This window comes from Bufo gargarizans, chromosome 8 (assembly GCF_014858855.1).
Source record: "Bufo gargarizans isolate SCDJY-AF-19 chromosome 8, ASM1485885v1, whole genome shotgun sequence".
In the NCBI taxonomy this organism is placed as follows: Eukaryota; Metazoa; Chordata; class Amphibia; order Anura; family Bufonidae; genus Bufo; species Bufo gargarizans.
This window is the reverse complement of record NC_058087.1, coordinates 186,945,787-186,969,306: the sequence shown is the minus strand read 5'-3', so window position 1 is coordinate 186,969,306 and position 23,520 is coordinate 186,945,787. Positions and strand designations below refer to the sequence as shown.

The following is a 23,520-nucleotide window of genomic DNA, read 5'->3' as shown; positions in this document are numbered from 1 at the left end:
CTACTGTGTCTAGGAGGGCGAAAACCTGGAAGCGCATGCGTCCGGGGCAGGAATGGTTTCCCCGGAAGAGATTGGGGAAGGGATAGTCACATTTCCCGAAACGCGTCTGGTAAACGCCATACAGCTGTCGAATTTCTTCTAGTCGCATGGCCATGCAGACATCATTATAATACTTGGAAGATCGAACTTTGAATCTTTGAATCGACACAGTAGATATGTCATCACCGGACGAAACAGGAAGTCACGTAAGTGTGATCCCGCGAGAAATGGCAAGTGCGGCCACTGAGGAGAGCGACGTGAGACGCCAGAGTCTCCCGCATTACCCGCTCCCCGACAAACACCGCGGACACACATGGACTACCCCTGGAAGGAGGAGGTAAACGGCTGAACAGCCGAGAATACTGTTATTCTTTTTCATCCTGACCAAAAACCTTGGGACTGAATCTTGATGTTATACAAATAATATCACCTTACAAGTCGACTGAGAGTGCCATTTGTGGACTACAGATTAACCTCTCCAGCGCCTACAGGAACTTATAACAACAATCGTGGTTTTTAGTGGACCTCTGTGGAAAAACGAAGGACACACTAGAAGGCCCTACAAGGAGCCCTAAGTGCCGCAAGCGCTAGAGCGTAGAATAGCCCTTCATGGGCACCGCTAATGTCACTTTAATATTTATCAGTCCTATTGTGGTTATTCATTGACGCATTTTTAGCTATTGTATTTATGTGTTTTTTATTTTGTTTTACATTTTATCTTGATTAAATGTGTGCTTTATGTTAGAGTGCTCGCCCAATACACTTCTTTACTTTATATTCATAATGAGCCTGTACTAGGCTTCCAGGCTCATTACATGTATATAATAATGTATATAATAATTCAGGCCAGCAGGTGGCAGCACTAAACTGTGATATAGCAATTTCTGTATTGAATGTATAGAAGGGAGAAAATTCCATTATTCTATACAAATTGCAATCTGATGAACAAGTAAGGCTACTTTCACACCTGCGTTAGGTGCGGATCCGTCTGTGCAGATAACAGACGGATCCGGTAGTGCCATAATCGTACTGACCTGGAGAATGAAGATCACAAGTCAGTTTTACCGCATAATAAACGCTGTAAAAACAAAACTCAGAAAACTGTGACAGAATTGCATTTTATTTTCCAATTCCACCCCATTTTTAATTTTTTTTTCCAGCTTCCCTGTACATTGTATGGAATATTAAATGGGGGCAATAGAACGTGCAACTTGTCCCGCAAAAAAACAAGCCTTCATACGGCTGTGTGAACATAAAAATAAAAAAGTTATGGCTCCAGGAAGGCAGGGAGTGAAAAACTAAAATGCTAAATCACTGCATCAGGAAGGGGTTAAAGGGGTTGTCCAGGCTACTCCTCAGGATAGGACACAGCACTAGAACAAGTGATCAACAGGGATGCCGGGATTAGGACCCCCATCAATCTGATATTGATGACCTATCCTTAGTTTTATATATATATATATATATATAAAATAAATAAATTCAAACATTATAATTAGGACACCAGAATCCTAGAGGGATGTCATTAGTTCACTAGTTTCCTTTTTTACCCTCAATGGTGTTTCATTAGTATATTGGAATAAAATATCAGCTTATAATTTGCCCCTATATTCTATCCATTGTGCAGTAAATGCTGCGTATTGAGTGTCAGGTCTGGATTTGTAGATTTCATATTGTGGATCACGTGATGTTCTGATCTTCAGGGTTAACACGTACATCGATACTTATTAATCACAAGCAGAAGATCCCTAGATTTCTCTGTACAGTTCGGTTTTTATGTCTTGGAAAACGACACCGTAATCCGAAGATGCTCTGAAACGCGTTACGCAGCACATTATAAAATAAGTACATGGAAACATAGAAACATAGAAAGTGTCGGCAGATAAGAACCATTTGGCCCATCTAGTCTGCCCAATATACTGAATACTATGGATAGCCCCTGGCCCCATCTTATATGAAGGATGGCCTTATGCCTATCCCATGCATGCTTAAACTCCTCCACTGTATTTGCAGCTACCACTTCTGCAGGAAGGCCATTCCATGCATCCACTACTCTCTCAGTAAAGTAATACTTCCTGATATTACTTTTAAACCTTTGCCCCTCTAATTTAAAACTATGTCCTCTTGTAGCGGTTTTTCTTCTTTTAAATATTCTCTCCTCTTTTACCTTGTTGATTCCCTTTATGTATTTAGCAGTTTCTATCATATCCCCTCTGTCTCGTCTTTCTTCCAAGCTATACATGTTAAGGTCCTTTAATCTTTGCTGGTAAGTTTAATCCTGCAATCCATGTACCAGTTTAGTAGTTCTTCTCTCAACTCTCTCCAAAGTATCAATATCCTTCTGGAGATATGGTCTCCAGTACTGAGCACAATACTCCAAATGAGGTCTCACTAGTGCTCTGTAGAGCGGCATGAGCGCCTCCCTCTGTCTACTGGTAATGCCTCTCCATTATGGAGATATAATGAAGTTACTTTACACAGTTACTTTTCAGGTTATCTGAAGCCACAGGAACCCACAAAAAAGTCATACAATCTGACCCCATGGTAAGGTCACTATGGTGGGAATCATACTTACCTGAGCCTCACCTTTGGGTTCTGGCTCCTTCGCCCCCTCATCAATGTTGTAGATCTATGGTCCCCCTGCATCAGCATCTGGTTTTGCGTGGGTTATGTGGCCGCTGCAGCCAATCACTGGCCATAGCTGTGATGTGTCCCACAAGCATCAAGTCACTGGGTCACATGATCATGGGGTAAACGCACCGCTTTGGCCAGTAATTGGCTGCAGCGGCCACATAACCCGCGCAAAACCAAACGCTGATGGCCGAAGATTTGCAGCATTGGCGGAGGAGCAATGGAGCTGGGACCCAGCAGCAGGGATCAGGTAAGTATGGTTTCCTCCAAGGGTCTGGCCACGCTGGGGAAGTCTACCCAAAGAGGCACAGGGGATGAACAACGCCTTTAAGGAGATTTGGGTCTGAGTAGCTAAATAAGCAATGGGCTGAACTTAGCCAATACTGGACAATGATTATTCACAACCTTTTACAGACTAAAAATATGATAACAAAACAAGCATAATGTAGACAAATGGGTTGAAAATACTTTAATGTTAACAGTAAACTGAATGCAGATGCTTAAAGGGGTTCTGCAGTTTGTTTAAACTGATGATCTATCCTCTGGATAGATCATCAGCATCTGACCGGCGGGGGTCCAACACCTTTGAGAAGCTAGCGACCTTCTCACTGTTTACCGCAGGCCCAGTGACATCACGACTTGTATCAACTGGCCTGGGAGCGGCTAAGCTCCATTCAAGTGAACAGAGCTTAGCCGCGCCCAGGCCAATATAGCCCGATTCACCACCAGTGATGGCCAGTTCGCCGTGTTCGCCCGCGAACACATGCAAGCTGCCATCTTAAGTCTGGCGATGCACAGGTAAGTCCTTACCTGTGCCTGTGCGCAAGCCGGTCTGAAATGAAATGCGTCCTCTGGGTGCAGGCAGTTCCGAGAACAGCCCGATGAAGGCCCCCGGAGGCTGTTCTCGGAACTGCCTGCACCCGGAGACCGCATTTCATTTCAGACCGGCTCGGGCACAGGCACAGGTAAGGACTTACCTGTGCATCGCCGGACTTGTGAGTTAAGACGGCAGCTCGCATGTGTTCGTGGGCAAACACGGCCAACTGGCCATCACTGTTCACCACCACCTACGATAGTTACAACCCATATGAACATTTACCACATCAGAACCTAAACATTTCAGGTAAGATAATAATACGGAACTTTGTTCCATCCTTCAAAACTAGCTCTAAAGTATCACATACTAAGAAAAAAGAGAAGAAACACCTCAAACAGGTGGCAGAGCTTTTACTAGAATCAGTGAGGCTCGTTCTGAAGAGAAACCTTTCCTCGACAAACCTGTGGCTAAAACAATAGTGTCCATAACACACAATGCATACATGTACATAACATGAAGCATGTATGTCTCTTATAGAGACCGGTCTGTACTCCTTCAATATCAGCTGGAAACACTGGACTGTTAAAATTTTTCAGCAGAGGAACCGCCTGCCGGAGTCCATAGTATCTGGCACAGCCAGATACTGCCTCTCCGTGCAGGATCTCATTGACTTTAATGGGACTCAGCACTAATGCCGGAAACAGGCCGGAACCCATTATAGTAAATGGGGCTTGGCGGTTCTCCAGTACCGCTCCAGCTGACCATAAGATTTTTAAAGGGTTTTTCACAGATTTTAAGACTGATGACCTATCCTCAGGATACAGTAAGTCATCAGTATCTGATCGGTGGTTGTCCGACACTCGGGAGCCCTGCCAATTAGCTGTTTGAGAAGACACTGGTGCTTACCAAGCACAGCGTCGTACATTGTATAGTGGCTGTGGTTGGTATCGTACTCAGCTCCATTCACTTCTATGGGACTGAGCTGTGCCTAGGCCACGTGACCGATGAATGTGCCATCACTGGCCTAGGGAAAGCAGCTAAAAGGCTGCGGTGCTCACAGAAGCACGTGCTGGACCCCCACTGATCAGGTACTGATGACCTATCCATTCGATAGGTCATCAGTATTAAAATCTCAGAAAACCTTGGCATAGCCAGAAAGAACCGGAGCACCGCCAGGTCCCATTTACTATACTGGCATCCGGTCTGTTTCCGGCATTAGTGCTAGTAGAGTTTTTTGTCCGCCTGAATCCCAGCACTAATGCCAATGCCAGAAACAGGCCTAGTATTGGACCCCCCACTCATTAGATACTGATGACTTATCCAGAAGATAGGTCAGTATTAAAATCTCTTTAAAGCTAGTGTGAAACTAGTCTAGCAATAACTTGCCCAACACCCAAATATTTTGAAACTAAAAACCCCCACTGTATAAACCCCTCTTCCAGAATGTCAAATTCCATTTTAATTATCCATGGTATTCATAAAAAGCCTGCCACTACTGCCTGTGACTGTACAACTGTGTGATAGACACCTATGAAGTAATAGTACTTTTTGGTATGCAGGTTTTAACCTTTAATTTAATTCTGGAACTGACAGAACTGCAACTAAAAACACAACTCTAAGTATTAGGGTACTTTCACACTTGCGGCAGAGTATTCTGGCAGGCAGTTCCATCACCGGAACTGTCTGCCGGATCCGTCAAAACGTATGCAAACTGATGGCATTTGTCAGACGGATCAGGATCCTGATCCGTCTGACAAATGCATTGAAATGCCGGATCCGTATCTCCGGTGTCATCCCAAAAAACAGATCCCGCATTTTTCATTTTGTTTTTCACATTTTTTGCGGTCTGAGCATGTGCAGACCGCAAAAACGGATCAGTTTTGCCGGAACACTCGGCATTAATGCATTTCAATGGTAAAAAATTTCAGATCCGGCACGTGTTCCGGAATGTTGAACGGAGATAAAACCGCAGCATGCTGCGGTATTATCTCCGTCCTGAAAAGGCAAAAAGACTGAACTGAAGACATCCTGATGCATCCTGAACGGATTTGATCTCTATTCAGAATGCATTAGGATAAAACTGATCAGTTCTTTTCCGGTATTGAGCCCCTAGGACAGAACTCTATGCCTGAAAAGAATAGCGCTAGTGTGAAAGTATCCTTATACACTAAGAGCCCACTGCAATTAGAACCTATTTGCATTGCTTTTTGGAGTTGATCTTGATCCAACCATCAACTACATAGAAGGCAGAATGCAGAGGCTCGGAGAACTTGGCTGTGATGGTGTGTAGATGCTCCACTTGTGAACAAAGTCTATAGAATGAAAGCTGTCCAGCCTCGTAATCTAAAAATACTCCAACGGCACTCATGCTGGAATCATTAGATACAATCTGCTTGCAATCTGAGTTGTGGCATACTTCAATGCAGTCTTTCTCCCAGATCAAGCACCAGGACTTCTCATTATATCCTAAAAAAGCCTTTAAACCTCTTCTTTCTATGGTAGGATAGGCCACGCCAACGGCTTTCACTCCAGTGTGACTGGTTCTCACTTCCCAAAAGTATTTTCCAGAGGAGAAAGATGAGATACTAAGGACCTGACTGGTTTCAAACCTGCTTGGCATGGGTTCTCGGCAAAGTTTTTTCCTGGAGTACTTAACAGTTTTTAGATCAGCAGAGAGGGTAAGAAAACGACTGGCCGTGGCTTCATTCAGTAAGAGGTTGGCTTCGTAATGTAAACGTACCAAAAGACTGGACAGTTGTGGTAGATGGTCTGAAAGACGTTCTATGGTTCTCTGTGAGATTAAGCCAATCAGTAACATGTCCAAGCCCAGGACTGGTGGAGCTGCATCGGGTTCTGCTCTGAAGGCACTCCACACTTTGTCCTGTAAAATAAGGAAGGGGTCCATTTTGCTGCAGGCGGTCTGAAGATGTCCTATGTCCTGGGACAGCTTGGCCGCTCTTTTTTGTACAGAAGAAATTTCGCCAGAAATCTGATTTGAGACCTGCCCCATGTGTATCCTTACCTCACTCATGACACTGACATGAGCGTCTACGACACATTCACGGAGTTCGCTGTACATGACTTGTATGTCGTTTTTCAACATTACTACTTTTTCTTGCGTTTGTTTGAGAACGCCCAGCAAAACTTTAGCTCTTCCCTTAAAAAATTCCTGCTCTAATTTTAAGCTTTCAAGAAGTTTTTTTAATTGCTCTTTTTTACTCAGAGAGGCTTTTTGCAGGACCTCAGTCTGGTGGTCTTGGTGTTCTCCGACCACGCTGCAAGATGTACAAATGCATGTCTGGTCCTTTATGCAAAAATATGTTAAGACTTCGTCATGGATGATGCATTTTCTGCTCCGCTGTGATGCTGTGGGGTCAACTAAAACATGTTCCTTGCCTTTTCTGTGGAATTCCAGGTGCTCCTTACAATAAGAAGCTTGGCAGTGCAGGCATGTCTTCACAGCTGTGACCGAAGACTGAATACAATAGGTACAGCTCACCTTCTTGGTGCTCTCATGTTCCTGCAAGGATTTATAATACTGCACTATATTTGCCAGTTTAAAGTTGACCTGCTGTAAATCTCTAGGTGAACATGGTGTCCTGCATTCGGGACAAGAATCGTTTCCAAACTCCGTATCAATGACCATCTGAATGCAGTCCCTACAGAAGTTATGTCCACAGCGTAACATTACAGGGCAAGTAAAAATATCCAAACAGACTGAACACGTGAGCTCATGTTTTAGTGCCATGGAGGCCATCCCTGCGCTCTGAAAGAAAGTCTAGTAGTTTCTAATGCAGATCAATGAAGTCCAGCCTCAAAACGTAAATTCCAGCATTTGTTCTAAAGTGAACGACAGAAAACAAATGAGAAATAAGGAGATTTAAAGAAGACTTTACCGAGTAAAATTGATTGGTGGCAGATTATCAATAGAGATGAGCGAATTTCATATTTTGAAATTCGTTCACGCTTCGATTGGTGTTAAAAGGTGAATTGCGTTATGGATTCCATTACCACGGACCATAACGCAATTCTATGCCTTTAGAGGCATTCCGTTATTCATTCCGTCATAATAGAAGTCTATGGGTTGCAAAACGGATCCGTCCCGTTTCCGTTATGCAGGGGAGCATAGGTCGTGCTACATTTTTTCTGGAAGAGTAAAAATATTCCTCTTACAATTTTTGAGGAGTATTTTCAGCCAATGAGGAGTACGAAAGTTACAGTAATTCAAATAGTTAATACGAAGGCCTACATAACATTAAGGGGTTGCCATTTATGCATGAAAACCATTACTAGTGCTCTAGAACTGTCTTCCATGCATAAATGGCAAATTTAGACAATTTTACATTTAGCTGAGGTCCCTGTTGCTCTGAGGGGGTCGGCACCACTGACCCCTCACCTCTCCTGATTTGTCCGTTTTGGTAACTACTTGCACCCCCCACCCCCATGTAATAACAATCCTGGAGGATATATTCTTATGACTTTATGTTGCACAATTCCTCTGTTATTAGTTATCAATGACTTGCTGGTAGTTTGCAGTGAAGGTCCAGATAGGGGTGTCACCGCACAGCCTGATATTATTCAATCAGTGCTGTCAACTGGTAACATCCAGCTGGACCTTTATTGCAGACTACTAGCAATTAGTTCATAAGTTCTAGTAGGAATAATAGAGGAATGGTACAATATAGAGTCACAAGATTTGACTCCCCAGAATTGTTATTGCATGGGAAATGCAAGTCGTTACTAAAACAGACATGTCTCCTTCAAGTACATTATCGCTGGGGGTCCCACCTTGGTTACCATGTTCTAGTGTTCTCTGGGTCAAGTATGGATAGGTAAATAGTGCTGATCTTGGGACAATCCCTTTAATTTTTGCTGCTGTTTCTGTGCTGCTGGTCACTGGGGTATGCTATCCATCACGTGGCCATTGCTGCCCACCAAAGTTACATCCTTGTAGATGAGCTCTCAGGTGGGTATGTCGTGCCACCGGGGCTGTTTGTAGACTCTGAAGAGACCTGAGGCACTGGCAGAGCAGGACACAGGCACAATGGATGGTGGTGCATGCTGGTGCCAAGGGCACAAGCGAAAGACCCGGGCACATACCTTGCAGCGCCACTGTCACATGTTATCGATCTGGATGATGACATCACGCAGTGATAACCACTGATCTAGGGTGCAGCAACCTTTGGCACTCCAGCGCTGCTGTGAAACTACAACTCCCAGCATGCACACTTGCTCAGCTGTTCTTGTAACTCCCAAAGAAGTGAAAGGAGGATACTGGGAGTTGTAGTTTCAGAACAGCTGGAGTGCCGGAGGTTGCTGATCCCTGATCTAGAGGCTGTCATTTTGTGTTATGCTTGATCTTGCTATAAAGGGGAGTTTGTCTTCCATGACCCATTGCCCTATCTCATGCCACAAAAAAGCCACCACCGCTGTGGTTACTGGATTATACAGTTTTACAGCAAAGTACTTCATGTGTTTGGCAGAGGGACTGTATGTCCTGGAGGCTGTAAATGGCCACATGCGGCACCGCATTACAGAAGAAATCCTTATAAGCATCTGATGGAACATGCTGCAATGAATCCTTGATGGATTCATAGGAAAGCTGACGGGTGACAGGTCTGTCGTTATGGAGGTTTCCTCCTGTTGGCGTATCCAGCGATGGGACCCCCACTGACTTCTATAAGCAGAAGTCTGAAGCGCTCAGCCACTTTTCCTCACTGCTGACCGCGGTAGTGGAGACGGTCCCCTAGACCTTCTATTGAGGCCGTCTTCACTACCGCGCTCAGCAGGGAGGAGCGCTCGGCTGAGCGCTTCAGACTCATCACTATAGGGTAAAAACAAGGCGCTCAGATCCCCACTAAATTTCACAGATCCCCACTTACCCCGCCAGTGAGGATCTCGCACCTCCCTCTTCAGAGCGGTGTGCCATAAGCTCCGGCAGCCTGCTCAAACTGACCAATAACAAAGCTCCTTGCTGTAAGGAGCCTTGTTATTGGTTGTCTCAGTCAGCAGCAGCATCGCTGCGCTGCCTGTGCCGTTCACAGTGCTCACTGCGCTGATGAATGGCAGGGAAAAGTCTAAGGCGTATTGGTAAAAAAAAAAAAAAAAAAACGCTTGTACAGGCGTTATTGCGACCTCTGCAGTTTGTCAGCAGCAGATCTCCCCCATAACAGTGCGTCAGCAGCAGATCTCCCTGATAACAGTGCGTCAGCAGCAGATCTCCCCATAACAGTGCGTCAGCAGCAGATCTCCCCCATAACAGTGCGTCAGCAGCAGATCTCCCCATAACAGTGCGTCAGCAGCAGATCTCCCCCATAACAGTGCGTCAGCAGATCTCCCCGATAACAGTGCGTCAGCAGATCTCCCCCATAACAGTGCGTCAGCAGCAGATCTCCCCCATAACAGTGCATCTCCTTCTCCCTGGTTGTAGCGCGGTCCAATTGTAGCAGAGAGCATCACAGCAGGCAGAAGGTGAGCAGTTTTTTCTCCTTGGCTGTGACGCTCTGCACTGCAACTGGACCGTGCTACAGGGAGAAGGAGACGCCCCCTGAGAGACCCTGACGTCTCCTCCTCCCTGTACCGATACTCTAAATTAACATATGATGCGCCAAAAACAGCGGGGGACACAGCGCCGGAACAGAGGGGAATTTTAGAAAGAAAGTGCTGGCATCTGTAGGGGCCGCCCTATCTGGTAAGCATACCAGTTTGTAACCCATAATCCCATGAAAGGTCCTCTTTAATACTGATGACCTATCCTCTGGATAGGTCATGAGTAAATGATCGATGGGGTCTTGCCACCCGGGACCCCTGCTGATCAGCTGTTTGAAAAGGCACCGGCCCTCGCAGTAGCGCCATGGCCTCCTCTCAGCACGGTCATCACTCACAAGGCCTAAGCAAATTAATGGGGCTCAGCGCGATACCAAGCATAGCCACTACACAATGTACAGCGCTGTGTATGGTGAGCTATGAGAAGGCTGGGGCGCTCACAGGAGTGTCGGTGACTTCTGAAATAGCTGATCGGAGAGTGTCGGACCCCCACCAATCAGATAAGGAGGACCTATCCATAGGTCATCAGTATATGTCTCAGAAAACCCTTTTAAAGAAGTGAAGACATATCCAGCTGTAATTCCTGGGGTACCTACCTACCAGCCAGTTACAACCTCTGGATGTTTTTATTAACAAGTCATTTAAAGTTTTTATGCGTGAAGAGTCTGGCTGCCGGTGATCACGATCTGACACCTAAATGCCCACTATCACTCAGGACTGTGAGTGGGGGGATCACTGTTGCAGGTAGTGATGAGCGGCAGGGGTCATATTTGTGATATTTCGCAAATATTTTGTACAATATTCATCATATATTTGCGAATTCGTATATTAGTTATATTCTACTTTTTTTTACGCAAAAATCGGCAAGGTAATGATCGCGTAATATGCAAATATTAGGCGCTTAATACAGGCGTGGGTCAAAAACAAATATATAGCACTATAGAATATAGTGCTATATATTTGTTATAATGAATAATCGTCATTTTTTCCAGCTGAACACATGATTCCTCCCTGCTTCTTGCTTGTGGGCCAACTTAAGCAGGAAGGAATCATGACTTGAGATGGAAAAAAATGACAAATATTCTAAAAAAGAAATATATAGCACTATATTAAATATAGTGCTATATACCGTATTTTTCGCCCTATAAGACGCACCGGCCCATAAGACGCACCTAGGTTTTTGGGGAGGAAACTAAGAAAAAAAAATTTGGGCCAAAAGGTGTGCTTTTGGTGGGTTTGGAACTAATGGTGGTCTGTGGATGACGGACACTGTTATGGGGGGATCTGTGGATGACGGACACTGTTATGGGGGGATCTGTGGATGACGGACACTGTTATGGGGGGGATCTGTGGATGACGGACACTGTTATGGGGGGATCTGTGGATGACGGATACTGTTATGGGGGATCTGTGGATGACGGACACTGTTATGGGGGGGATCTGTGGATGACGGACACTGTTATGGGGGGATCTGTGGATGACGGACACTGTTATGGGGGGGATCTGTGGATGACGGACACTGTTATGGGGGGATCTGTGGATGACGGACACTGTTATGGGGGGGATCTGTGGATGACGGACACTGTTATGGGGGGGATCTGTGGATGACGGACACTGTTATGGGGGGATCTGTGGATGACGGACACTTATGGGGGGATCTGTGGATGACGGACACTGTTATGGGGGGATCTGTGGATGACGGACACTGTTATGGGGGGATCTGTGGATGACGGACACTGTTACAGGGGGGATCTGTGGCTGGCACTGTTACAGGGGGGGATCTGTGGATGGCACTGTTATATATGTGCCATCCACAGACCCCCCACCCCATAATCGTGCCATCCACAGACCCCCCACCCCATAATCGTGCCATCCACAGACCCCCCAGCCCATAACAGTGCCATCCACAGACCCCCCCCCACCCCTTAACTGTGCCATCCACGGATACAAATAGAAAATGTCTTATTCAATAAAAATGTATTACATATGCCCCCTCACTCCTAAACTCCTAATAGTACCTTACATCCTATTCCTAATAGGTTCTGTACAACGCCGGTGTTCCGGCAGGCCGGGCGGCCAGCGCGTCACTCACTGACGTCACTTGCCTGCGCCGCCTGCTTCATTCATAGAGTAGGTGGCGCAGGCAAGTAAGATCAGAGAGTTACGCTGCCGCCCGCCCGGCCTGCCGGCATCGTACAGAACCTATTAGGGATAGGATGTAAGGTACTATTAGGAATTTAGGAGTGAGGGGGCATATGTAATACATTTTAATTGAATAAGATATTTTATATTGCTATACCGGAGCGGCGGGGCTATAGTACACTGACTGCACCGCCCCGCCGCTATTCCCGGCCCCCAGCTCCTCCTACCAGTCCCTCCCCCGGCCCCCGCTCGCTCTACATCGCATCCAGCTATGTTAAACCTGTCAGCATTCGCCCCATAAGACGCAGGGGCATTTCTCCCCCATTTTTGGGGGGGAAAAAGTGCGTCTTATGGGGCGAAAAATATGGTATTTGTTTTTTAGAATATTCATCATTTTTTTCCACCTGAAGTAAACACATCATTGGCCCACAAGCAAGAAGCAGGGAGGAATCATGTGTTCAGATGAAAAGATAACGAATATATAGCACTATATTCTAAATATTTGTGAATTCTCAAAGTGCCGATATTCACGATTAAAATTTGTTATTCGAATATTCGCGCTCAACACTAGTGGCAGGCTGTGAAGGATGGTGTTAGACGGCTCTGTATGAAGAGAGTGAAGACAGTCACACCAGAGACTGCGAGCAACTGAGCTCGATTACTTTAGACAGCAGGGATGAGGAGTTCTTGGGGTTCCCTGAGGACTAGAGAACTACTGTACTTAAAGGGGTGATCCAAGTTCTGTAAGCCCCCCCCCCATATGCCCAGGCCCCTCACACTGGTTATACTTACGTTGCTCCCTGACCCTGCGTCACTTCTCATACTGGCACATCCGCCGCTGCATCTCCCCGCCGCCCGGATGAAAACAAACTCTTGTCCCCATCGCGCCCTGCTATTGGCTGCCCCCCTTCCATCTACAGATCTGTACGAGCGGTTGTTTTTAGCCGGACGGACTGTAGTTTTTATTGGTCGGAGACCTCAGCGCTCCTCGGGGGCGTCACCTTCTCCCCGGCTGTGACGCTGTCCAACTGCAGCCACGAGCTGGTAAATCCAGCGAGAACAGGCCGTGTAAGCGAGGGTTATTTTTTCTTTTCTGAGGCATAAAAATATACTAAGCCCCATATAATACCAATAAAATGTAAATAGAATAAGGGTCCATTCACACGTCCGTTGTTTCTTTCCTGATCTGTTCCGTTTTTTGCGGAACAGATCTGGACCAGATCTGGACCCATTCATTTTCAATGGGTCCTGAAAAAAAATCAGACATTGTGCTGTCCGATTTTTTTCAGGACCCATTGAAAATGAATGGGTCCAGATCTGGTCCAGATCTGTTCCGCAAAAAACGGAACAGATCAGGAAAGAAACAACGGACGTGTGAATGGACCCTAAGAGGTCCCTGTTCACATGTGGGTTTTGTGTCAATTTGCGTATGAATAAATTTGCACCAACGCTGAGAGCTTTCCGCGGTTATCGGTGTTATACACTGCGGTATTGTCACGTAACTGGCGGCCATATACAATAAGACTGAGGGACATCTGTGTGACACATATCTTGCTAGGTAAGGCCCTTTCCTGACAGACAGTACACTGGACTGCTGAGGTGATCCTCAGGCTGCTCTTCAGATTTACACCGACTGAGGTAATAATGACTCTGTGACAGATAATGGCCACAGATGACAAACATGACAGGGCACAGGCCGCCATCTTACCTGCTTCTCGTCTTGAGGTAACTGTTAGGCCACGGTTAATGGCGCCAAATCAGTTCCAGCGCACCCTAGCCTGCTTACTGGACGCACTTGATTGGCTGATTCGTTTCGCTCTTGCTTCTGATTGGCTGTGGGAGTCTCCGGGCTGCTCTTCCTCGGCGGGCTCGGCGCAGTCTTCTCCTGGGCGCAGTAGCGGCGGGTGTATAAGGGTGTCCGCGGGCCGGGGCTCGGGCCTGGGTGACGGAACGGCATTACCGCCGGCCCGGGCTTACTGGTTACTGCCTACCGGAACTTATAAGTGCTAAACACGTGACTATCAGTTACGTTCTGCCGTGTACGAGCGGCCATTAGTAATAATAATCTAGTGAGGTAATACTGTCTACCCCTCCATGTCTGTCACATCTTCTGTCTGATCTAGCTTTCTGTTTACCTCATATCTAGCAATCGGTCTCATCTCTCTCATATTAGTTATATCTTTGTATGTATCTATTATATATATCTGTCACATACTGATATCTAAATCTATGGTTCTCATTTATCTATTATCTGTCCATCTATTTATCCCATATCTATCTAATATCTATCTGTCACCTCTTGATATCTCCCATGCGCCCTGTGGCTTCATTCTGGTTCTCCTCGGCAGTGTCCGGATTGTTCTTTGATCAGGACCCAGTACTGGGGACAGCGGCCATCTTTTTTCCTAGACCGGGTCAGACTGTTCTCCATGTGTCACATGTATAATTAAAGGGGTTCTGCAGCCTCTGGATAGATCATCAGCATCTGATCAGCAGGGGTCCGACACCTGGGACCGCTGCCGATTCGCTGTTGCAGTAGCGCGGCGGCCTTCTCGCTGTTTTCCGCAAGCCCAGTGACGTCACGACTAGTATCAATGGCCTGGGCGGGGCTAAGATCAATTCAAATGAACAGAGCTTAGCCCCGCCTAGACCAGTGATACCAGTCGTGACGTCACTGGGCCTGAGGGTAACAGATAAGGCCTCGGCGCTCCTGGAGCGCCACTGCCTTTTCAAACAGCTGATCGGTAGGGTTCCTGGGTGTCGGACCCCCGCCGATCAGATTCTGATGACCTACCCAGAGGATAGATCATCAGTAAAATAAGAACTGCAGAACCCCTTCAAGCGACAGCCAGTTTGGACCAAATGCCGGATCCCCATTTTTCAAATCTGACATGTGTCACTTTATCTGGTAATAACTTTGGAACGCTTTTACTTATCCGGGCCATTCTGGGACTGTTTTCTCGTGACACATTGTACTTCATGTTAGTGGTGAATTGGAGTTGCTACGTTTTACCTTTATGCATAAAAAAAATCCCAAATTTGCAGATATTTTTGAAAAATTCATTATTTTCAGAATTAGAATTTCTCTTTTAAGATGGATAGTGATGCTTCATAAAATAGTTATCACTTTACATTCCCCATATGTCTACTTTATGTTTGCATCATTTTGTAAATGTCATTTTATTTTTTTAGGACGTTAGAAGTTTAGAAGAACATTTTTAAGAAATATTCCAAAACCCACTTTTTTAAGGACCATTTCAGTTACGGTATGAAGTCACTTTGTGAGGCTTACATAGTAGAAACCACCCATAAATGACCCCATTTTAGAAATTACACTCAAGTTATTCAAAACTGATTTTACAAACTTTATTAACCCTTTGGATGTTCCACAAGAATTAAAGCAAAATGGAGGGGAAATTTCATTGTTTTGGGGGGGAAGATTATTCATTTAAATAAAAAATTTCCTGTAACACAGCAAGGGTTAACAGCCAAAGAAACCTCAATATTTATTACCCTGATTCTGCAGTTTACAGAAACACCCTATATTTGGTCGTAAACTGCTTTATGGACACACGGCAGGGCACAAAAGGAAAGGAGCGCCATATTGTTAACGGAGGGCAGATTTTGCTGGAATAGTTTTTAGGTGTCATGTCACATTTGAAGAGCCCCTGAGGTACCCCTAGAAAGAAAACCCCAAAATGTGACCCTATTTTGGAAACTACATCCCTCAAGGAATAAATCTAGGGGTGAAGTACCGTATTTTTCGCCCTATAAGACGCACCGGCCCATAAGACGCACCTAGGTTTTTGGGGAGGAAAATAAGAAAAAAAATATTTTTAACCAAAAGGTGTGCTGTGTGTTTGGTGGGTTTGGAACTAATGGTGGTCTGTGGATGGCACTATTACTGGGGATCTGTGGATGACTGACACTGTTATAGGGGGATCTGTGGATGACGGACACTGTTATAGGGGGATCTGTGGATGACGGACACTGTTACGGGGGGGATCTGTGGATGACGGACACTGTTATGGGGGGATCTGTGGATGACGGACACTGTTATGGGGGGATCTGTGGATGACGGACACTGTTATGGGGGGATCTGTGGATGACGGACACTGTTATGGGGGGATCTGTGGATGACGGACACTGTTATGGGGGGGATCTGTGGCTTGCACTGTTACAGGGGGGGGGATCTGTGTCTGACACTGTTACAGGGGGGATCTGTGGATGGCACTGTTACAGGGGGGATCTGTGGGTGGCACTGTTATATATGTGCCATCCACAGACCCCCCAGCCCATAACAGTGCCATGCACAGACCCCCCCAGCCCATAACAGTGCCATCCACAGACCCCCCAGCCCATAACTGTGCCATCCACAGATCGCAGCCCACGCCGCCACAGCCATACAAATATCAGATGTCATATTGAATTAATAGTTATTAAACATGCCCACTCAGTCCTATTACTACCTTACATCCTAATCGCTGCTGTAGAATTCAGGCAGGGCGGGCGGCGCGTCTCTCACTGACGTCACTTGCCTGCGCCGCCTACTTCATTCATAAAGTAGGCGGCGCAGGCACGTGACAAGAGTTACGCCGCCGGCCGCCCGGCCTGCCTGCCTGAATTCTACAGCATCGATTAGGATGTAAGGTAGTAATAGGACTGAGGGGGCATGTTTAATAACTATTAATTCAATATGACATATTATATTAGTATATCGGAGCGGCGGGGCGGTGCTATACTACACTGCACCGCCCCGCCGCTATTGCCAGCCCCCAGATCCTCCTCCCAGTCCCTCCCCGAGTCCCCGCTCGCTCTACATCGCAGCTTGCGATGTAAAACTGGCATCATTTGCCTCAGAAGACGCAGGGGCATTTCTCCCCCATTTTTGGGGAAGAAAAAGTGCGTCTTATGGGGCGAAAAATACGGTAAATGCTTTGACCCAACAAGCTTTTAATAGAATTTAGAAACACATGGCTGTGAAAATGAAAAATTAACTTTTATTTCCAATACAATGTTGATTTAGGCACAAATTTTTCATTTTCACAAGTGGTAATAGGAGAAAATGGTAATGCTTTTTTTTCCCTGAATTTGGCGACACCATAGATGTGGTCATAAACCGCTGTTTGGGGGCACGGCAGCATTCAGAAGGGAAGGAGCGACATCAGGATTTTCTAACATCTTATTTGCTTAAATTAGTTTAGGGCCCATAACATTTGTATTGTTTCACCAATGTAGCTGTCTGGGGGCTTCTTTTTTGCGGAACGGGCTGGAGTTTTTATTGGTATCATTTTCGGGTACATGTGTCTTTTTGATAATTTTTTATACCATTTTGCATGTAGGCGAAGTGGTCACAAATGGCAATTCTGTGTTTTATATTTTATGGGGTTCCTCTTGTGGTAAATATTATATGATTATTTTATTCTGTGGGTTGATACAGGTATAGCAATACCAAATTTATGTAATTTTATGTTTTACTACTTTTTCAGCAATAAAATCACTTTTGTGTTAAAAATAAATGATATTTTGCATCGCCATATACTAAAGTCCATAACTTTTTTATTTTTTCACCAACGTAGCTGTTTGGGGGCTTGTTTTATTGCGTGATGGGCTTTAGTTTTTATTGGTATCCTTTTGGGGTACATACGTCTTTTTGATCACTTTTTTTTGTGGATGTGAGGTGACAAAAACAGCAATTCTGTAATTTTTTTCTACATAATTTTTTACGGCCTTCACAGCACAGAATTTGTAATATGATACTTTTATAAATCAGTCGTTACGGGCGCGGCGATACCAATTATGTGTATTTTTATTTATTTACCGTAATTTTTTTAAATGACATAAATGAACAGATATGAGAAAAGACAATTTATTATTTTTTTTACATATTTACTTTTTTTCACTTTTTATTTTTTTTATTTATCAAGACCCATCTGGATCTTGAACATCCAGTGAGCCTGATGGCTATACAGTGCATTGCAATAGTCATCGGACCCGAGCCGCAAAAAATGCGGCTCGGATGCGGAACTAAACCACAGTCCTGGAATGAGCCCTAAGGCTGATTAGACCCTCAGGTAGAAAAATATTCTACCCCAGAGGTTTTTTTTTGTTTTTGAATTTTCGTTTTGCGCTCCCTGCCTTCCCAGAGCCATAACTTTTTTATTTCCCTGTTCACATAGCTGTATGAGGGCTTGTTTTTTTGCAGGACAAGTTGTACTTTCCAACGACACCATTTAATATTGCATATGATGTAGTGGGAAGCGGGAAAAAAATTCCAAATGGGGTGAAATTGCAAAAAAAAAAAAGCAATTCCACCACAGTTTTATGGGTTTTCTATTTACGATGTTCAATGTGCGATAAAACTGACCAGTTACTTTTATTCTACAGGTCAGTACAAATCCTTATATGTATAGTTTTTCTTGCGTTTTGATAGTGACAAAATAATTAAAAAAAAGTGGGAATTATGTGTACAGAGCTGTATGTGGGCACATTATTTTATTGATACCATTCTGGGTGTGTATGACTTTTTGATCACTTTTTATAAAAAAAAAATTGTAGAAAATTAAGTGACCAAAAATGGCAAATCTTAGTTTGATTTAGCATTTTGCTGTATGGGGAATATATATTTATACTATGGGCGTTTTCGCACATCACAGCAACCATAATGTGTATTATTTTTTTAGTTCTTTTATTTGGGGAAAAGGGGGGTGATTTGAATTTTTATGTTTTTTTTATTTTTAGAAATGTTATATTTTTTTATTTATTTTTTTATAGTTCCCATAGGCATCTATAACAAGCAATGATTAGATTGCTATTCTCATAGACCCCAATGCACTAGCATTGGAGTCTATGAGAGAATTGCTAGTTTCCTATGGAGCCCTATTACAGGCAAGGGCTCCATAGGAAATACTCTGCAGCAGCCTCGTGTCATTCACAAAGACAGGTGCTGCTGCACACAAGCGCCAGCTCCTCCGATCGCCGTACAGGGGAGTCTGAGCATCACGTAAGCGCGCGCTTCTGGTGTTTCTTGAGCTCAGATGCCGTTGTCAGGATTGACCACGGCATCTGAGAGGTTAACTGTCCGCGATTGCCATTACTGACGGTTGCGGACATTAGCCGCAGGTGTCTGCTATAAGAAATAGCAGGTCACCCGCAGCTATGACACCCACTCCACTCAGGAGCGGGCTCCATCTTTAAAGACCCAGCCAGCGCCGTATTAGTACAGCACTGGTCGGGAAAGGGTTAAATCATCCCTCTCCCAATTTTACATATATAAACAATAAAAATTAAACATATTAGGTATTGCTGTGTCCGTAAATGTCTGAACTACTAAAATATAAAAAAAATAATGTCCTGTGCCGTGAACGCCATAATTGAAAAAAAATACACGATTCACCATTTTTGTCATCTTGTCGTCCCCCCCCCAAAAAAATAATAATTGAATAACAGTGATCAAAAAGTTGTACACACCACAAAAATTGTAATAATAAAAACTACAGTTAGCTACACAAAAAACAAGCCGTCATACAGCTCTGTAGACTGAAATATAAAAAAGTTATGGCTGTCACAATATGGCGATGCAAAGAAAATGTAGATTTCTTCTTTTTAAAGGTTTAAATTTTTTTTTTTCAGTAATTAGAATACAAGTCTGGTATTGCCGTAATTGCATTGAGCTGCGGAATAAGAACGTCATGTAATTTTTAGCGCACAGCGAACACTGTGATGTCAAAAACCTTGGTGGAATTGTGGTTTGTTTTTACTCCCAGAAAACCCCTTTAACATCCCCTACACACATTTGGTCTTAAATTTTTCCATCACAAAAAAAAAGCCATAAAATCCACTTTTGTATTTTTCCATACCGCAATGGTGGGGTTATTTTATTTTTATTTTTTTACAAAACCAGTGTTTGAATAGTGTTTTATTTCTCTTAGGGTACTTTCACACTAGCGTTATTCTTTTCCGGCACTGAGTTCCGTCCTAGGGGCTCAATACCGGGAAAATAACTGATCAGTTTTATCCCCATGTAGTCTGAATGGAGAGAAATCCGTTCAGGATGTCATCAGTTCAATCTTTTTGCCTTTTCAGGACGGAGGTAATACTGCAGCATGCTACGGTATTAGCTCTGTCCAAAATTCCGGCAACTGATCCGGAATGCCGGATCCGGCATCCATTTACATTGAAATGTATTAGTGCCGGATGCGGCATTAAAAATACCGCAATGCTGGATCCGTACTTCCGTATATAACGGATCCGTTTCTCCGGATGACATCCGGAGAGACGGATCCGTTCTTGCAATGCATTTGTGAGATGGATCCGGATTCGTCTACAAAAGCTGTCCGTTTGCATGCAGATTGCCGGATCACTCTGCCGCAAAACAAAAAAATGTCTGTCCTGCATCTCCTATTTCTCATAGACTTTTAGCTAATATTTGGGGCTGGCGTTTTTAAAGCAAAAAAAAAAAGGCACTAAAACTAAACTAAAATAGATGAAAACTCTGCAAAATACTCAAAAAAGAAAGAAAAAATCCATCTGCAGGTGTTTTCTGATCTATTTTAACTATTTGCACCACGTCTTGATGTCCATGGACATGTGATCATGTCTGGCTGTAAGGTACCTAGCACGGGCTCGCCCCCACAGCTCTCACCTCGATTTAGAGGGGTCACTAAGTAGCATCTAGATGTAAGCAAATGTCGCTGCTCTTCGTGTTGTGACTAAACTGCATTTTATTTTCCTTCAGTCGTCCATGACCTGAGTCCGCTCTCTCCGACAATGGCGTACATGTTCTTAAAGAAGGAGATCATCTGCACCCTCTGCTCCGACATTTACAAAAAGCCTGTGATGCTGCACTGTGGACACAACTTCTGCAGCCGCTGCATTAAGATTCACATTAGTAAGCAGGACTCGCACGTGTTATACCCCTGCCCGGAGTGCAAGAAGATATTTAAAGCCAAGGCCCCGCTGACCATCAACACAAAGCTGCAGATCATCGCGCAGAACTGGAGGTCAGTTGAGAATCGCCATAGCCTTGGTGACGCCATGTGTAACTACTGCCTGGATTACCTGAGCCCCGCCGTGAAAGTCTGCCTTCACTGTGAATCTTCTTTGTGTGACAAACACCTATTGGTCCACAGCAGAAGCCAGGAGCACCCACTAGTGGACGTCACAACTTCCTCGCAGACTATGGTTTGCAGTTTCCATGGCGAAATGCTAAAGTTTTTCTGCACAGATGACAAGTGTCTCATTTGCACGTCGTGCTTCTTAACCGGCAGTCACCAAGGTCACCCGGTGCAGCTGCTGTCGGTCGCCTCCCGTCATAAAAGGGAGAAGCTTCAGAAGCTTGCGGAGCACATGTACACCGAGCTCGACGCCCTAAAGAGAAGAGAAAACCACCTGCAGGAGATGCTGAACGAGAACACAGAAAAGGTGGAAGCTGGGAAAAATGAGGTCCAACAAATATGTTATGCCCTCCTTAACTATCTGGAAGATGTGATGAGAAAAATCACGGCTGAGATTAAACACCAGAAAATGGAAATCTCAAGGGAAATATCACATAAATTGTCTTGTCTGCGGGGGGAGGAAAAGGACTTGTCCAAGAAGATACAAAAGGTTGAGCAAATGTGTAACGAGGACGATCCCGTGCTCGTCCTGCAGGACAAAACCTTTGAAAAGTCCGAGCTGGAGATGAAGCACCAGGCCGGACAGCTCCTCACAAATGCCGAGTTCGACCTCCCACTCATTTCCTTGAAATTAACGAAGAGCCTTATTAACTTTACAAAATTAGCGAAGACCCTTTGGTCCACACATTGTTTCCACCTGAAACACAAAGCCAAAATCCTGCTGAATAACTCCACTGCCAGCGACTACCTCCGGGTGCAACCCGACCGTAAATCTGTTATCTACAACACGCTTAAAAGCAAGGAGCGGCCAATGCTGGGACAGTTCAGCACCCGTTACATCGTCAGCGCGTCAGGCACACCTCCCAGAAAATGCAAAGTAGAGCCACCAAATCCTGAACAATTCGAACCCCACCGCCATGACCTGAGCGTGTCCGGCTCCTCTTCCAGAAAACACAAACTAGAACCACCAAGGTCCGGACAATTCAAAACCAGTCTTGTCCTCAGCGAGTCAGCCTTCTCTTCTGGAAAACACTATTGGCAAGTGTTAAGCTCCAAGAGCGGTGTGAAGAGCATCGGCGTGGCGTATAACTCCATCAAGAAGGACGGCCCAGAAGCGTTTATAGGCTACAACAAGAAGTCGTGGTGCCTGACCTGGAGCCACAGATACATAGAGGTCTGTCACGACTCCAGATGCTTGCACATCCCTTCTGTAGGATCCATCATGTGCTCAGTAGGGGTGTATTTGGATTATGATGTCGGGCGGCTCTCCTTCTACAGGATCTCCCCAGTTCAGCACCTCTACACCTTCACCAGTAATTTCACCGAGCCTCTCCATGCTGCGTTTTACGTAGTCAACTCCTGGCTGAAGATCATATGTTAAAGGATGCAGCGGTGGCGATGTACAGGGGAAGATTCAGTAACAGGTTGGGCCCCCACGGATCACTTAGAAGAGTTGTCCATGTTTTTATTGTTGCTGGGTTTTTTAATTTGCACCCCAAAATTGAATACCTGTGGAGAAGTTTCTACTTACCTTCTCCCCGATGTTCAATTCCGGATCCCTTCCTCCCGCTCTTCACTTGTTTATGGTCTCATCAGCGTCTGCCCGGGTGGGGTCACATGCATTGTAGCAACCAATCAGTGACCTCAGCTTTCACATGACCTGGCAGTGATGTGCTGCTTGGGGACACGTTACTGCTGAGGCCAATCATTGGCTGCAGAGGTTGATGGAGAGTGGAAGACCAGTGAAGGGAGGGAGCCGGAGCGGCGGGGAGCAAGTGAGTATGGAAAAGGCCTTTATGAGGCACATTCCAGCATCATTTGCAGTTGGTGGAATCCCTCATGCACCAGATAGGGGATTACTATCTGATCGGTAGTCAGTCTGACTGCTGGAAGCCCCACTGATCTCAAGAACTGGGTTCCCAGGTCGAGCATGCGCCCCTTGCTCTATTCATTCTCTATAGGACTGCCAGAGGTAGCCAAGTACGGCGCTCACCTATCCCTGGCAATCCCATTGACAATGAGTGACCTGCCGCTCCATTAGATCGGGGAAACTTAGATTGCCGTTTTAGTGATCGGTGGGGGTTTCAGCGTTTGGACCGCACACACATTGATCAGATAGTTATCCCCTATCCTGTGGATACGTTTGAAACATGGTGCAATCCTTTTAAAGTCCCGGAATACCCTTTCAACATCTTAGACAAGCGCAACAGATGAAGCGCTCAGAAGAAA

The 23,520-nt window shown here is 45.1% G+C and overlaps 2 protein-coding genes across 2 annotated transcripts; one reads left to right on the top strand and one right to left on the bottom strand.

Moving 5' to 3' along the window:
* Nucleotides 1-5,678: 5,678 nt before the first annotated feature.
* On the bottom strand, nucleotides 5,679-7,133 carry LOC122945515 (tripartite motif-containing protein 16-like). The gene has a single exon (XM_044304579.1). The coding sequence runs from the start codon at nucleotides 7,131-7,133 to the stop codon at nucleotides 5,679-5,681; it is 1,455 nt and encodes a 484-aa protein (XP_044160514.1).
* A 13,811-nt stretch (nucleotides 7,134-20,944) lies between these two features.
* On the top strand, nucleotides 20,945-22,672 carry LOC122945513 (probable E3 ubiquitin-protein ligase MID2). The gene has a single exon (XM_044304578.1). The coding sequence runs from the start codon at nucleotides 20,945-20,947 to the stop codon at nucleotides 22,670-22,672; it is 1,728 nt and encodes a 575-aa protein (XP_044160513.1).
* The last annotated feature ends 848 nt before the right edge of the window (nucleotides 22,673-23,520 follow it).

Coding starts and splice junctions, on each gene's coding strand:
- LOC122945513 (XM_044304578.1), top strand. CDS start 20,945: ATGGCGTACATGTTCTTAAAGAAGGAGATCATCTGCACCCTCTGCTCC.
- LOC122945515 (XM_044304579.1), bottom strand. CDS start 7,133: ATGGTCATTGATACGGAGTTTGGAAACGATTCTTGTCCCGAATGCAGG.